Source organism: Sabethes cyaneus, chromosome 2, assembly GCF_943734655.1.
Source record: "Sabethes cyaneus chromosome 2, idSabCyanKW18_F2, whole genome shotgun sequence".
NCBI lineage: Eukaryota > Metazoa > Arthropoda > Insecta > Diptera > Culicidae > Sabethes > Sabethes cyaneus.
In genome coordinates, this window is record NC_071354.1 from 238,839,381 (window position 1) to 238,854,593 (window position 15,213).

Below are 15,213 nucleotides of genomic sequence, written 5' to 3' on the forward strand. Positions count from 1 at the left end.
ATCATTACATTGGCGTTATTGCCAAGTTTTTTTTATTTGTGGACAAAGCCATTACATCTACATCTTTTAGGATACCCTTAGCATCCATTATGGACCTGGAAACCTCGCAATAAACGTTGAAAAACGGGAAAATCGCGATACGAAAAACTACGGCTCTCACCGCGTGCGTTGATAAACAAAAAGCAACACCGCAGATAAGTGAACTGGCAAATGAGCGTTGCAGAAAAACAGGAGTTAGCACAAGAAAAACTAGAACTGGAAAAACTGCAGCAAAATTGGAAGGAGTGCCGTACGTTGTTCCAATTATTGAACTTACGAATTTATCGGCAATTTGTATTATAAAGACCCAATTTTATTCATTTATTGAGTGTAGTAAGTTTCTATCAATGCTACGAAACTCGAAACCCATAGAAAATGTTTATTTGCATCTAACATTCGGTGAAAGCTCATTTTGAAAATCAACTTTCCTAATAATTTTGACAAGAAAATCGTTTGGTGAAAAAATCGTAACCTTTGATCAATCTATACCTACTGAAGTTTTTGGAGCGTCTTAGTAGAATACGAAACCTAAAAATAAAAAAATAAGAAAACTTATCCAATTTAATTCTACTATGTGTATTTTATTCAATGACAGATACGTATTTCGCCTACGACTTGCAGGCTTCCTCAGTGTCTGTTTTCGAACACAGACACTGAGGAAGGCTGCAAGTCGTAGGTGAAATACGTATCTGTCATTGAATAAAATACACATAGTAGAATTAAATTGGATAAGTTTTCTTATTTTTTTATTTTTAGGTAAATCTATACCTATGAAAATGGATTTCTGTCTGTCTGCCCGAATGTTCCTTATAGAATCGAAAACTACAGAACCGATCGGCGTGAAAATTTGCATATAGGGGTTTTTGGGGCCAGGGAAGGTTCTTATGATGGTTAGAGACCCCTCCCCCCACTAAGAGGGGAGGGGGGGGGGGCTCCCATACAAATGAAACACAAATTTCTGCATAACTCCAGAACTAATCAAGCAAATGGAACCAAATTTGACATGTGGGTGTTTTTGGAGACAAGAATTTTCTCTATGGTGAAACCTCTCCCCACCTTAGGAGGAGGGCTGCTATACAAATGAAATACAAATTTCCTCATAACTCGAGAACTAATTAATCAAATGGAACCATATTTGGCATGTGGGTGTTTTTGGAGGCATGAATTTTTTCTATGATGAATTAGGACCCCTTACATTAACTCAAAACCTAATCAAATTCGAGAAATTTTAGACTCATAAAACATTAATCAATAACAAGACCACCAAAAGCTATCAATAGTAACATTATATAATTCAGCGCGAGTCGGCCATAGGCCGCGAGTGTTGCCGGCGACCTCCCGTCGGAAGCGCCGGCCACCCCGGGGGACAGCCCCCCATAGAGATCACCTCTATCTAGGTTTATTTATTTTCCTAGATCTACTGACCTCTATTACTTTCCTTCAGTTGGGTCACCGCTGCGAAATGGTACTTTTTACGAAAAGATTTTCCGTGAAATGGTACATCCCGCGTAAGGTTTTTCGCGAAATGGTATTCTGCGAAACTCTATATTCCGCGTTATGGTCAACCGAGAATTGGTGTTCCGCAAAATAGTATTCGGCGAAATGGTTCGTAATGATGGCGAATATTTAAATGCTATCCGCTTTATTTTATCAGGCTGAGCGATGGGGGGAGTTGTTTTCAACTTTACTGTGAGGAAAATTTGTATATTAAAACACCCATGAACTCCTCAGAAACTTGCAATACTCGAGATTCTGACAAAGGTCATCCGGGATTCACGATTTATGCACAAAATAGTTTAATTTGTGGCAATACGAAGTTTGTCGGGTCAGCTAGTCTTATATATAAAAATGGATTTCTGTCGGGATGTTCCTTATAGAATCTAAAACTACTGAACCAATCGGCGTGAAAATTTGCATGTGGAGGTTTTTGGGGCCAGGAAAGGTTTTAGTGATGGTTAGAGACCCCTCCCCCCACTAAGAGGGGGGGCTCCCATACCAATGAAACACAAAATTCTGCATAACTCGAGAACTAATCAAGCAAATAGAACAAAATTTGGCATGTGGGTGTTTTTGGTGACAAGAATTTATTCTATGGTACATTGAGACCCCTCCCCGCTTTAGAAGGGGAATTATGACTCCTCTCCCCTTTATGAGGGGGGGCTTCCATACAAATGAAATCAAACATCCTCATAACTCGAGAACTAATCAAGCAAATGGAACCAAATTTGGCATGTGGGGCTTTTAGGGGGCAGAAATGTTTTCTATGATGGATTAAGACCCCTTCCCTGTTTAGGAGGGGGGGATCCCATACAAATAAAATTCAAATTTCCTTATAACTTGAGAACTGATCAAGCAAATGGAACCAAATTTGGCGAATTTATTTTATGATAGTTAGAGACCTCTTACCCCTGTGGTAGGGGGATATGGACTCTCATACAAATAAAACAGAATTTTTTGCGAAACTCAAAAACTAATCGAACTCGAGAAATTCGAGACTCTTCCATAAAACATTAGTCAATAACAAGTCCACAAAAACTATCTATAGTAACACTAGATCATTCAGGACGAGACGGCCGTGAGTGTTGCCGGCGACCCACCGTCGGAAGCGCCGCCCACTGGGGGGAGGCAACGCCCCGCAGAAATCACTACTGTCTAGGCTTATTTGTTTTCCTAGGTCTACCTGGGTTTCCTAGAACGAGCGACAGCGAGTAAGGAGAGGATCGCGAAATGGTACTTTCTACAAACAAGTTTTCCGTGAAATGGTACATTCCGCTTAAGGTTTTTCGCAAAATGATATTCGGCGAAATGTTGTACAATCATGGCGAATATTACTATTCGCTTTCTGGCTATGCAATGAGGGGACAGAGGAGTTGTTTTCTACTTTAGTGTGAGGGAAAATTGCAAATTTGTATATTAAACTACCCATTCCTGGTAACTAATACGCATTAAAATAAGCAGCAAATCCGCGTTTCTGGCATTTTATACTGCACGTTGTTGTATATTAGCTTTTTGACTGCATAGGTGTTGTAAATTGGCATCCAAAATTGTATACAAATTCTTCGTGTCGGTAATTAGCTGTAAATTAGCATTGTCAGCACTATTAGAAGGTTATCAGTAAAGTAGCTGTATATTTTGCCAAAATAGCATTTAAGTAGCATTTAAGGCGACTTAAATGCTTATTGGCTTACGTTTGAATAGCATTGGTGATGCTTATTGGTTACCTGGGATGCTTTCATAGTTACGTAACTGCTAAAATGAATCATCTAAGGTTGAACTCCGCAGAAACTTGCAAAACTCGAGATTGTGACAAAGATCATCCGAGATTCATGATTTATGCACAACACAGGTTAATTTGTGGCAATACGAAGTTTGTCGGGTCAGCTAGTATCTCATAAATTTGACACACATTTATACATACTTTAAAAATTCAGACTTGAAGATACACTCATAAAACTGCGTTAGCAATAAGAGTTATACACCGGGCGGTTTTAATTATCGTTTATTAGCGTCGTTATACAGATTCCTTAAAACTTAACGAAAGTTTTACAAAATTTTATGACTTACTGCTGTAAGGTGTATTTGTCTGTCATAAAATGCCACGAAATTCTTTTAAACCCGTACATTCCCGGAAAAGAAATCATACACTTTTAGAGGGGTAACCTCTAACGGGCAACATCGTAAAAACGATGTGATCAAGTTAATGATTATTTTATCATGACACATCAGTACACTCAAAACAACCTTAAGTTCTGATGTTCATGCAAAAATGATTATCTGGAGGAGCGCCAGGTAAGAAAAAGTCCAATTTCTCTTTTTCGTTTTTCATATCTAACACTCTACCCCCTATCGTATGCGACTCTGGAGCCCTAAAAGAGGGTTAAGAAAGCATAAACAACTAATTTGTCAAAATGAACGAGGAAACGTGGAGAAAACTGAAAAAATATACCTAATGGTCGAATTGCAAGTGGCCGAAATACGAATGGCCGTATATCATATTCTTCCAAAAATATTCACGGCCTTCAACCTGCGTAAATTTTGGATACACTCTGTCCTTATTCGTTGCCGCTCGTTTGGACTCAACTAAGGGATAATACCTACTAGTCAATAAACCTAGGAAAATGCATGCTCCTAAATGTAGAACAGGTTTCTGCGGGGGGCGCTTCCGACGGCGGATCACCGGCGATTTCGGTTTCGGATTTCGGTTATTTGTTATTCGGCTATTCAGTACCAGCCCGCTAGGTCACATTTTCAATAGCAATGTTAAATAACAGACAAGACAGTGTCGAAACACGTACGTAGCACTTTGATTAGCCCCGTCAGTCTGTCCGTGTCCGCGTTCTACTGTATCGTATGCTGCTTTGAAATCCAGGAAAATATGGTGCGTGGCCACGTTGTAATACAGACATTTCTGGAGGATTTATCGGAGGTGAAAATTTGACCCGTAGTAGCACGGGGCCTCTTAAAGCCTTAAAGTGGTTATTAGGAACTGACAACATAACGGGGAGGGACTCTGGCAGAGACAAAGTGCTCTGATCATACAAGGTAGCATTCAGCGTTATGTCGCGGTAATTACTGCCACCGAGTCGATCGCTCGCAAATGGGACAAACCACACCTTCCACCCACTTTCCGGTAGTTTCTCCTCGTCCCAAATTCTGAAAATTAACCAATTAAGTACTATTGCTAATGATTCGTTAGCATTTTGCTAGAGTTCTTCCGGGTCGGTTTGTAGTTTTTTTTTGTAGTTTTCATTGTTAGCCCGACACAACCTTCGAAACGCCCTAGAATGTGAACGTTATACGTAACCGCCAATGCACTTTCCGTATCCGTAGATAAACTTCGCGATAAACGACCTCCGTGATTAATAATCACATTAGAGAAAGCAATTTGTTTTATACCTAGCAGTGGTGTCGTTATGTGCGAGGAAAAAAAATCGTTGAAAGTGGACCACTGGCACTATGTCTTATATGTGCGATGGCGCTCTAGCTCGTTGTTTGCCATCGACAGTTTGTCATTTATCAAATACACCGCTTCTAAGCAGCTTGGTGTTTCCGTCGTACCAATCTAGTGGGAAACCTACGAGGAGTAGGCAATGGAAAGTTTCAACAGATGAATAAATCCTGTTGGGTTGGGCAGATTGTTCATTAGTCACACTCCTCGAGGTCCAACAATTTTCCTAAATGGTTCAGAAATGGTGGAAGTAGATTTATCCGTCCTTTCGTTGTGATTGGTGTGGCATCGATTTGTTGTGAATGTTCATTCAAATTAGCCCATAGTTTTGCATGCAGGATTCGTTCAATTTGCAAACAAGACAAATGCTTATCAGCGCATTTAATTTCGTACAAAAATTCAACCGAATACTTTTCTGTCTCCTAAGCGCAATTGCATGCAGCAAAAGGGCAACTCGCGTCCAATTGCTATCAATTTGCAAGTCATTCAGGCTTTAAACTCTATCATTGTGCACGATTGTAAAAACAGTGACAATCGACCTACCGACCGACCGACGTATAGTATGGTGAGGTCCCTGCTATAAATTGTGCTGCTCCATAAATTCTCCAGTCTCGTCTGGCGGCGGCGAGTGAGATTGCCAGCTTGCGATTTCGATGCATGCTCGTTTTCGTTTCGCTCTGCTTGTCCGGGGACGTGACTTCTGTTGATAACCCCACATAGCATCCTCCTAGAAAACGGAGCTTTCGAACAACAAACAATCTGACAGACTGATTTCAGTTCACGAACTCCTGCTAGGATCCTGCTCCTATTTTCTTATCATCAAGTCGCTCAAACCTTTCACACCTCTTTTGGTGTTCATCTACCCTCGGTGAAAGCTATGATTCAGTTAAGTTAACCAGTTGTTAACCACTGACGTGCCCAGGCTGTGTCACGCTGGGGCAGGTGCCTCTCCTTCTTTAAATTTAAAATTTAATTTAAATCAAAACAATTTCTGTAACCCAGAGGTCCGCAGTTTTTAATTTAATTTACCTATGTCAAGTTTCAAGTCCAAGTCCAGTTATAAGTTGCATAACCCTTGCTGTCCAAGTTTTTGCATAGTTTTCAAAAAAATGTGTCCTGTCCTGTTGCCTTACAGAAATCAGGGATTGTTTTTATTACCAAAACATTTTACTAACTTAATTCCTTTTTTTTCAAATGCGCATCTTTGCCACGACACAACATATTCTCGTTGTATTGTTCTTCTAATGAAATGGCAAACATGCGTATTCATAGATATGAACATATAGATTCATATTCTACCGAACAGTACAGCTGCAGCGCACTTCCTCTCAACACAGCAGATATTAAATTGACCTAGGCATGATCGTCGTGCAGAATCTTCGACCTGTTGGGATAGGGAGATTTTGTCATTTTTTCTGGTGCACTTCCCCAACATAGACTTCAAATAGTCTAGGATTAAATCTTCATACGCAAAAACTCTGAACCGTTGGGACGAGGAGACTCGATCACTTTTTCTCTAAAAGGAAAGTAATCGAAATCACAGGAAACAGATGATATATTTAACTGTCGTCCCTACCTGTGAAGCAAGGGATCACAAAGAAAATGTATGGGAAAATTTGACCTGAAACTTTTTGTTAATTTTCACCAATTAGCGATTAAAAACCAAAATTATAATAGAAGCCACATAATAGCTATATCTGTTGCGAGTCGATCAGTATCTAAACCATGAAAATTCAATCGTAATTAGCGTAGCTGTTAGGGTTCAAAACGTTTCATAGTTCCGTAACGGTAACTAGAGTCGTAATCGCAGTCCTAAGTCGAAATTGCTACAGAATAGAAGAGAAAACGGGATATTAAAAGAAGAAAAAGAAGGAGAACGGAAGAGAAATAAAGAAAAAGAGGGAAAACGGAAGAGAAAAGAAGAAAAAACAAGGGCAAATTTGACATAAAAGGAGCTAAAAAGAAACAAAAAGGAAAAAAACGGGACAGAAAAAGACAAAAAAAGAATATATTCGAAAGCAAAAGAACTGAGAAACGAGAGTAAGAAAGGGGAAAATGGATATAAACTGAAAAAAGGAAAAGAAAACCAGAACAAGAGTGGAAGAAAACCAGGACATAAAAAAAGAGGAACGGATTAGACGAAAACGAAAAAATTGAAAAGGAATCAACAGGACAACAAAAAAACGTGAATGGAAATGAAGAAAAACGTGCCTGAAAATGAAGAAAAAATGAAAAAAAGAGAAATATCAGAAAAAAATCAGGGTTGAAAATAGCAAAAAAATAGTACATTTAAAAAACGGAAATAGGACACAACGGGTAGCAACAAGGAAAACCGGAAAGAAAAATGGAGAGAAACGGGACAAATAGAGGGAAGACGAGACAGAAAAGAGGACAAAATGGGAAAGAAAAAGAGGGAAAACGAGACAAGAAAGGGAAACAAAACAAGAAGCAAGAGAATTCAGAAGGAAAAGACGAATAGCGCGAAAAGAAGAAACAAGGGAAACGGGAATAAGATATCAAACAGAATATAAAAGGAGTAAGATGGTACATTATGGAAATGGTAAATGGGAATGGGGTGGGAAAATGGGACAGAAAAAGAAGTTAAGAAAACAGGAAAAGTGGACCAAAGATAAGGGCAAACTGGAGAGAAAATGAAATAATGAAAGATATAAAACAGGAAAACCGGAGCAAAAGGAAAAAAGGACGCCAAAATGAATATGAAAAAGAGGAAAATGTAGAGAAAAAATTAAAACGGGATAGAAAAAGAAGAAATAAGAAACAGGAAAAAACGAATTAAAGAAAAATATACCACTGGACGGAAAATGTCGTATAAAAATGGGAGACAAAAACATAGTGAATGTGACAGAAAATAAGAAAAAGCGCGGCTTCTAAAAGAAAATCAGTTTGCCTAATATTAAAAATTCATATCTAATGAAACAAACAGTACACTGTAGTACGAGCAAACAGTTTCTTATGAAAATATAAATACAAAGTTTCTGAAAAAACTGTTCAAACGGGATAGAAAAACAGAAAAAAAACCCGGGTGAGTGAGAAAAGAAAAAAAATGACATAAAAAATTCAAACGAAAGAAATATTGTGACAAATAAAAACGGAAGAGAAGAGAACCGAACGTTGGCATGAACACAGTTTTTGTAGTAGAAGAAGAGAAGACTGGAGAAAAAAGAGGCAGAAAGGAAGAGCAAAGAAAGACAAATAAAGAAGAAATTGAGAAAGTAAATGAGGCCAAACTGGACAGAGAAGAAAAAACTGAACAAAAAAGGAGAAAAGGGAAAAAAGCTGAAAAACGAGCAGCAAAGTTGAAAAAAGATAAAAACAAAAGGAAAATGAGGACTGAAAAGAGCGAAAAACTGGACAGGAAAAGAAACGAAAGAGGAAACTGAACTAGAAAAACAGATAAGAGAACGAGACAAGAAAGCGAAACCGGAACAAGAAACAAGAGAAACCAAAAGGAAAAAGAATAGCGAAAGAGAAAAATGAAAACCAACAGAGGAAACGAAGAAAACGGGAAGTAACGCGAGACAAAAAAATAAGAAAAAAATGTAAAAGAGAGAAAGAGATGAAAAATGGGAGATAAAAAAGAAAACCCGGAGAGTAAAGGGAAGAAAGGTAGCCAAAAACAGAATAACGAAAAGGAAAAAAAGGAAAAACGATAAAGGAAACAAATAAATTCAATAAATTAAGACACAGTGGACAGGAAAGAAGAAAAATGGAACAAGAAAGGAGAAAAACCGAGACAGAAAAGACGGAAATGGAAAGGAAAAAAAAAGAGAAAGGAGAGTAGGAAAATTGAGAAACGGGAAGATAAAGCAAGAAGAGCAAAATGGAGTAAAAAAATGAAAACGGAATATACACGGGATAAAACGGAATAGAAAAACATCGTGACAGAAACGGAGGACGAAATGAGAACAAGAACGGAATAAACCAAGAAAAAAAAATAGAAAAGGAGTTAACGGAACAATAAAAACAAAAAAACGAGACCAGAAAAGAAAAACGAAAAGGAAAACGTACCTGAAAATGAAGAAAAATAGAAGAAAAATGGAACTGAAAAGAGGAAAACAAAAGAAAAACCTGGACTGAAAAGAGCGAAAACGAGACAGGAAAAGAAATGAAAGTGGAAAATGCGGACAGAAAAAAGGAAATAAAACGAGACAAATAGGGGGTAGACGGAGCAGAACAGGAAAAAAACGTGACAGAAAAAGTGGAAAAATGAGTAAGAAAAGAAGGGAGAACGAGACAAGATAGAAAAACTGGAACAAGAAACAAGAGAAACCAAAAGGGAAAGAAGAGTAGCGATAGAGAAAAATTCAAACTCAAACGAGGAAACGGTCAAACGAGATATGAAAGAAGAAAGATGTGACTAAATGGGAATGGGGTGGGAACATGGGACAGAAAAAGAAGAAAAGAAAAACAGGAAAAGTAGGCCAGAGACAAAGTTAAAACTAGAAAAAACGATCATCATCAAAAAAGATGAAAAAAATGGGAATAAAAAAGGAAACCCGGAGAGCAAAGGGAAAAAAGGAAGCCAAAAACAGAATAAATGTGACTGAAAAAAAGAAAAGACAAGGCATTTAAAAGAGAAAAGCAGAACAAACGATGTCGGAAAACGGGAAGGAAAGGAGATAAATAGAATTAGACAAAGATGAAAACTGAAAACCAAAAAAAGGGAAGAGAAGAGAAGGAAAACGTGAAAGAAGATTACAAACAATGAGAGAAAAACGCGTAAGAACTGGTCTGAAAATATGAAAAAATGGAACAAGAAACGAAGAAAATCGGCACAATGAAACAGAAAACACGGAACAAGAAACACGAGAGGAAAAGTGGAAAAACGGGACTAAAAAGAGAAAAAAAAGAAACAGAAATGAAGTAAAACGCCTGGGAGAGTAAGACGAAATATGGCAATGCTAATTTCCAATAAAACTTCGCGCCTAATTTCGTGTCCATGTCCGAATTCAAGACTAATTTAATGCTCTATGTCAGGCCCGATTTTACGTCCAGCTCCAAGCTAGTCCAGCTAATTTCTAGTCCAATTTCAACTTTGTTTTTTAAACCAATCGCAACTGAAAGTCCGCAGTTTTCAACCTAATCGGCGGGTATGTTTGTGATAATTGATTTTCCAGGCCAAAGCATTGTTCTGAAAGGTCAGGTGCGCCCCACCTTTTGGCTTATGTCTGGGCACACTGGTGGCTGTGATCCCGTTCCGTTGAAGTGATAACCCTAAGACTTACTCTCAAATTGAGGTAAACTTTTATTTTTATGGGTTAATGAACCTTTCATTTATTTTTGTTGTGCAGAATGCAAACGTTACTGCAAAGTTTAAACCCTTAAAGTTTAATGTTAATACTTCTTTGGCTAATTGTTTTTTTTTGTTTCTTACTTCCTTTACAGGTCAATTTCCTCATCACGCAGTTTCTGGCACTGATCCTAGCATCGGTCTTCCGTTCCTATCTGCACCCGTCGAAGGTGACGGCCAGCACCCGGCATGCCATCGGGCTGGTTATCGGTCTTTTCTTCGGCTATTTTTGTTTCGGACAGCAAGCCATTCACATCGCAGGACTTCCAGCCGTTTGCTATGTCGTCATACGCACACAGAGCCCGCAGTTCGTACAACGGTAGGTTGTCCTGTCGACACTTAATCATAACATTTGTCTTTTTTCCTAATAAACGAACATCCGTAAATCATTGTAGAATCGTCATGGTGGTCGCCCTGGCGTACCTATCCTGTATCCATCTGCACCGTCAGTACTACGACTACGGTTCGTACTCGCTGGACATCACCGGTCCGCTGATGATCATCACTCAAAAGGTGACCAGCCTGGCGTTCAGCATCCACGATGGTTTCTCGCGCGAGATGAAAGACCTCACCCGCAGCCAGCAGCAGCATGCCATCCGCAAGCTGCCCTCGGCGCTCGAGTTCTTCTCCTACACCCTACACTTCCAGGGCCTGATGGCCGGACCGCTGGTGTTCTACAAAGATTACATCGAATTTATCGAGGGCTACCACATCCTGAAACAGACGGCGGTATCTAAAGTAAGTTTGCACACATCCTCTTTCGCTAATCAAATAGTGATATAGCGCTCCTAGTGCTTGCCAGCTAGCTGGCTGAGCTGGCTGAGCTGGCTGCTGTCTCATAAATAATGAAGTAACCAAGAGAGAGAGAGTCCCATTACAGCTTAGCTAATAAATTTATGATGTTTATAAAGTTTACGGTGTGCTATCCTATCTGCTGTACAACGAAGAGGATATCTTTCTTGCTTACTCCCGGGTGCATAATCCATATTATCGCGATGCAGTCCGAGTCCGAGCCCGAGACAACACCGCCCGACTGAATGGCGAATGTTTTCGAATGTGTCCTTATATCCCACTGGCTTGCTCTCGCTTAAACATCCATTCAGTTTCCGTTTCCATTTGTTTTTCTTACACACAGGCAAAGTACGACATCGACAAGGAGATTGTGCACGAACCGTCACCGGTGAAGGTGGTCGTGAAGAAAGTAATCGCCAGCCTGGTGTGCGCTTTGATATTTGTCAAGTTTGCTACTATATACCCGATCAAGGCAATGAAAGGTAAGTCCTGGCTGCGTTTGTGTGAAATAAATGGGATAATTACTTCGCTTTTAATTGGCCTAAAGGGAAACATATGTTAGCTTTACAAAGTCGGATAATTGAACTTGCCTTGTGAGGGAGGGATCTATAAAATAGTACCGACAGTGTAATCTCTCTTTCTGTGTCTCAAAAATAAAAATTTAAACAACACTTTTAACCAAAATTACAATTATTGCACACCAGGTTCTAAAATTATGACACAGAAAGACCTTAGAGTTAAAACAAACATGGCAAATAGCCGTAAAACAATGTTTTCATTGCTTCCAGACGACGGTTTTACCGAAAGTGCCGGTTTCTTCTACTCGTTCTGGTACATGATGATGGCGACGACGGCCGTCCGCTTTAAGTACTACTTCGCCTGGCTGCTGGCGGATGCCATCTGCAACAACTCGGGCCTCGGTTTTAACGGGTACGAGCAGGATGGCGTCACGCCACGTTGGGATCTGGTGTCCAACATCGACGTGTGGGCGTTCGAGTTCGGCACAAACTTCCGCAACTGCATCAACGCGTGGAACTCCGGCACGAACCGTTGGCTGCGGATGGTGGTCTTCGAGCGGGTTCCGAAGCGCTACGGCACGGTGCTAACGTTCAGCCTGAGCGCCCTCTGGCACGGGTTCTACCCGGGGTACTACATTACGTTCGCAACCGGAGCGTTCATCGTCATGTCGGCACGGGTGGCCCGGAAGTTGTTCCGCGAACCCTTCCAGGATACGGCACCCAAACGGATGATTTACGACGTCCTGACCTGTCTCGTTACGCGTGTTTTTATGGGTTACGCCACATTTCCATTCGTTCTACTCGAGTTTAAGGCTAGTCTTCGTATGTACCTGAACGTTTTTATGTGCCTTCATCTAGTCGCTTTGATCACTGTATTTATTTTGACGAGATTTGTACCCCGTGGCCAGCGAAAACGTACGGCCGCGGTTGTCACCACCGCCGTCGGCATCACCGATGCTGCTACCCACGATCGAGAAACCGATTCCACCCGCAACCATCCCGCAAACCTATCGACCGCTGCAACCGGTGGTGAGCGCACCAGCACGATGCTGCTAGCAGAACACAGCACATTGGACACAAATGGAACCGCCACGGCCAATGGCAATGCCACAGCAGCAGCCGCCGCTGTCGCCACCGCAGTCACTGCAGAATCGAACGATGGACCAGCAACCGTTGCCGCAACTAGTAAGACTGAGAGGGAAAGTGATAATCTATCGTATCTAATCAAGGAAAAGTTCGAGCAGGAAACTCGCAACATCGAGGAACTGATCGACAAAACCGTCACCGGATTCGTTGAGCTTAAGGACGACTTGATGCGCATGAACGAAAACAACGAGATTTTCATCTCGGCCGAAACACTGCGCAAACGCCAGCAGAGCAAGGCCGAAGCGGATTTTAAAATGCACAGTGGCTCCGACCACCATCATCATCATCACGTCGGCGGTGGCGTTGATGCCTTCCTCAAAAAAGAAATCGACGCCCTCAACGCCGCCGTACAGCAGGTTAACGTATTGCCTGCGGTTCTTAGTAATGGCCATGCCAAATAATATACTTCCAGCCATCTTCCCAGTTGAGTTGAAACACGTTTAAATTGAAAAAAATATTAAATCGAAGAACCCGGCCCGGCTGAACTCAGTGAGTCGCACGTCGGCGGTCGGTTCGCAAATGTTTTTTGTCCAGCGGAGGTAAATTTTCTCCTCATCATTTTTACTACTACTATAGCATGGTTTAAGCAGCACTACAATATACTCCACACACACAAACACACAGAAAAAAAGGGAAAAATTAAATTGTATGTAAACAAAATCGGTAAATATGCTCTCGCTATAATCGCCGATGATGTGATGTGAGATGAGACAAGCTATGATTAACTCGTTACGGTAATCAGATATTTCCTAACTTTATTGAATAAAACTTGCTAAAAAAAACTATGCATCAAACTAAAAAAAAGCACATTTGACAACAACGCGAAATCGAACAAAGTCCGAGCAACAAACAAACAAAAAACAACACAACACATGATGGATTTTAATTAAACGAAAACAAAAATATTAATAAAGAAGAAAGAGATTAGTGATTATGTACCAGAGTAAAGTTTAACAAAGAAAAAAAAACTAAACACAAAAACAAAATGACACACAAATTACTGTAAGAAGGATAACAAAAAAAGAAATAAAACTGTTGCGTGATATGCGATGTTTCTGCTCTGTTCAATGGATGGAATGCGAAAGAAACTGTTCAAAGTCCAAGTCTAAAGCTGAAAATGAGAATATTTGAAAGAAAACCCACACAAACTTAGAACTGAAATATTCACATCGCTCTTAGGTTCGAGACTGGATTCCACAGCTTGGCAGTCACAGTGACGCCATTGTCGTTGTACCACTCACTGTTCGACTGCATTTGACCGCATAGTAGAAAGGCAATCAACCTCATGTTGCTCCAGCAAAGGCAGAGATCTCTTCTGCATGAATGAATGCACTCATTTTGACGAATTTCTTGAACTTTTGAGGAACTTTAAACCCATACTTTAGGTACAAGCGTTTCTGGTTCGAGCAGCACTAATACTTATTTAGTTGACCTTACGACTTATGGCAAGGCGTTCATAACGTACTTCTTCCATCTCGGTCATTGACCGCCAATCTCCGATTACGCAGGTATCAACTGCACGCTACATCTTGCTCCATCTGGACCTTACCGCCACGCTCGTTGTTCCTCCCTTTGTCTTCGTAGTCATCGTTAGCAGTCTAAAGCCAGAGTGGCTCGTGCTGTTTCAAGCAGTCGTCTCCATTGAATACGATCTTGGGCTACTCGTCGTTAATTTCCCAGTCGTCTCAACAGTCGCAAATCACTTTCGATCTGATCGAGTCATCTTGCACGTTGAGCCCTCCGTTTTCCTGGTGCCTGTCCGGTGCAACCTTGGGACTTGGGAATCTCTACAAGCAGTGCCTGTAGCTCGTGGTGAATCTGTCCAGCTATAGCCACTTCGTAAATCCTGGATTCACTGTACCGACGCGCGAATTCGTGCTTTATTCTTGGACTCTACACACCGTTCTCTTGTACGCCACCAAAGCTTGTTCCTTGCACCCGGCGTTCGAAAACTCTGAGTGCTCGTAGATCCTTTTCGAGAAATATCCACCGTAAAGCCCATAGAAGACAGTCGGTCGGTCGGGTTTTGTATAAAGTAGGGTTGTTTTTCTAATTCCCGTCATAGTAAGTAAAACCATTCTAATTTTCATCATTTGTTGGATGGATTTAATTAATCCTCCAAAAGTTCTTGTGCTGATTTTACTACAACATACTTACCTTCCGATCCGTGCACTTCGAAATCACTGAAAAGCGATCATTAAAGCATATTATTGAAATTACGCAACTGACTTTATTTCTTAAATTCGTCCTACTGTTTTAAAATCCGTTCATCAAAATTTTTCATCGTTCGAACTAAAAATCACACCAATGTTTACAAAGCTAGCGCACATGTATTTGTGTAGGACGGCAAGACAAATGTTATTCTGCAAAATTTCTGCAAGTCAGGCAAGTTTTCCTGGCTGTAAAATAACGACAATGCCTTGCGTGAGTTATTTTCATTTATTAATGATGGAAATTAA

General features: G+C 40.5%; 1 protein-coding gene across 6 annotated transcripts in view; it reads left to right on the plus strand.

Annotated features, from left to right (window-relative positions):
- LOC128738290 (lysophospholipid acyltransferase 6) overlaps window positions 1-13,790 on the plus strand; it is a 111,294-nt gene extending 97,504 nt beyond the window's left edge. For all 6 annotated transcript variants that reach the window (XM_053833306.1, XM_053833307.1, XM_053833304.1 and 3 more), the window contains 4 exons: window positions 10,394-10,617; window positions 10,694-11,036; window positions 11,434-11,572; window positions 11,879-13,790. In XM_053833306.1, coding sequence (XP_053689281.1) covers window positions 10,394-10,617; window positions 10,694-11,036; window positions 11,434-11,572; window positions 11,879-13,155 — 1,983 coding nt within the window. In that variant the 3' untranslated portion in view covers window positions 13,156-13,790. The remainder of the gene's footprint in view (window positions 1-10,393; window positions 10,618-10,693; window positions 11,037-11,433; window positions 11,573-11,878) is intronic.
- The last annotated feature ends 1,423 nt before the right edge of the window (window positions 13,791-15,213 follow it).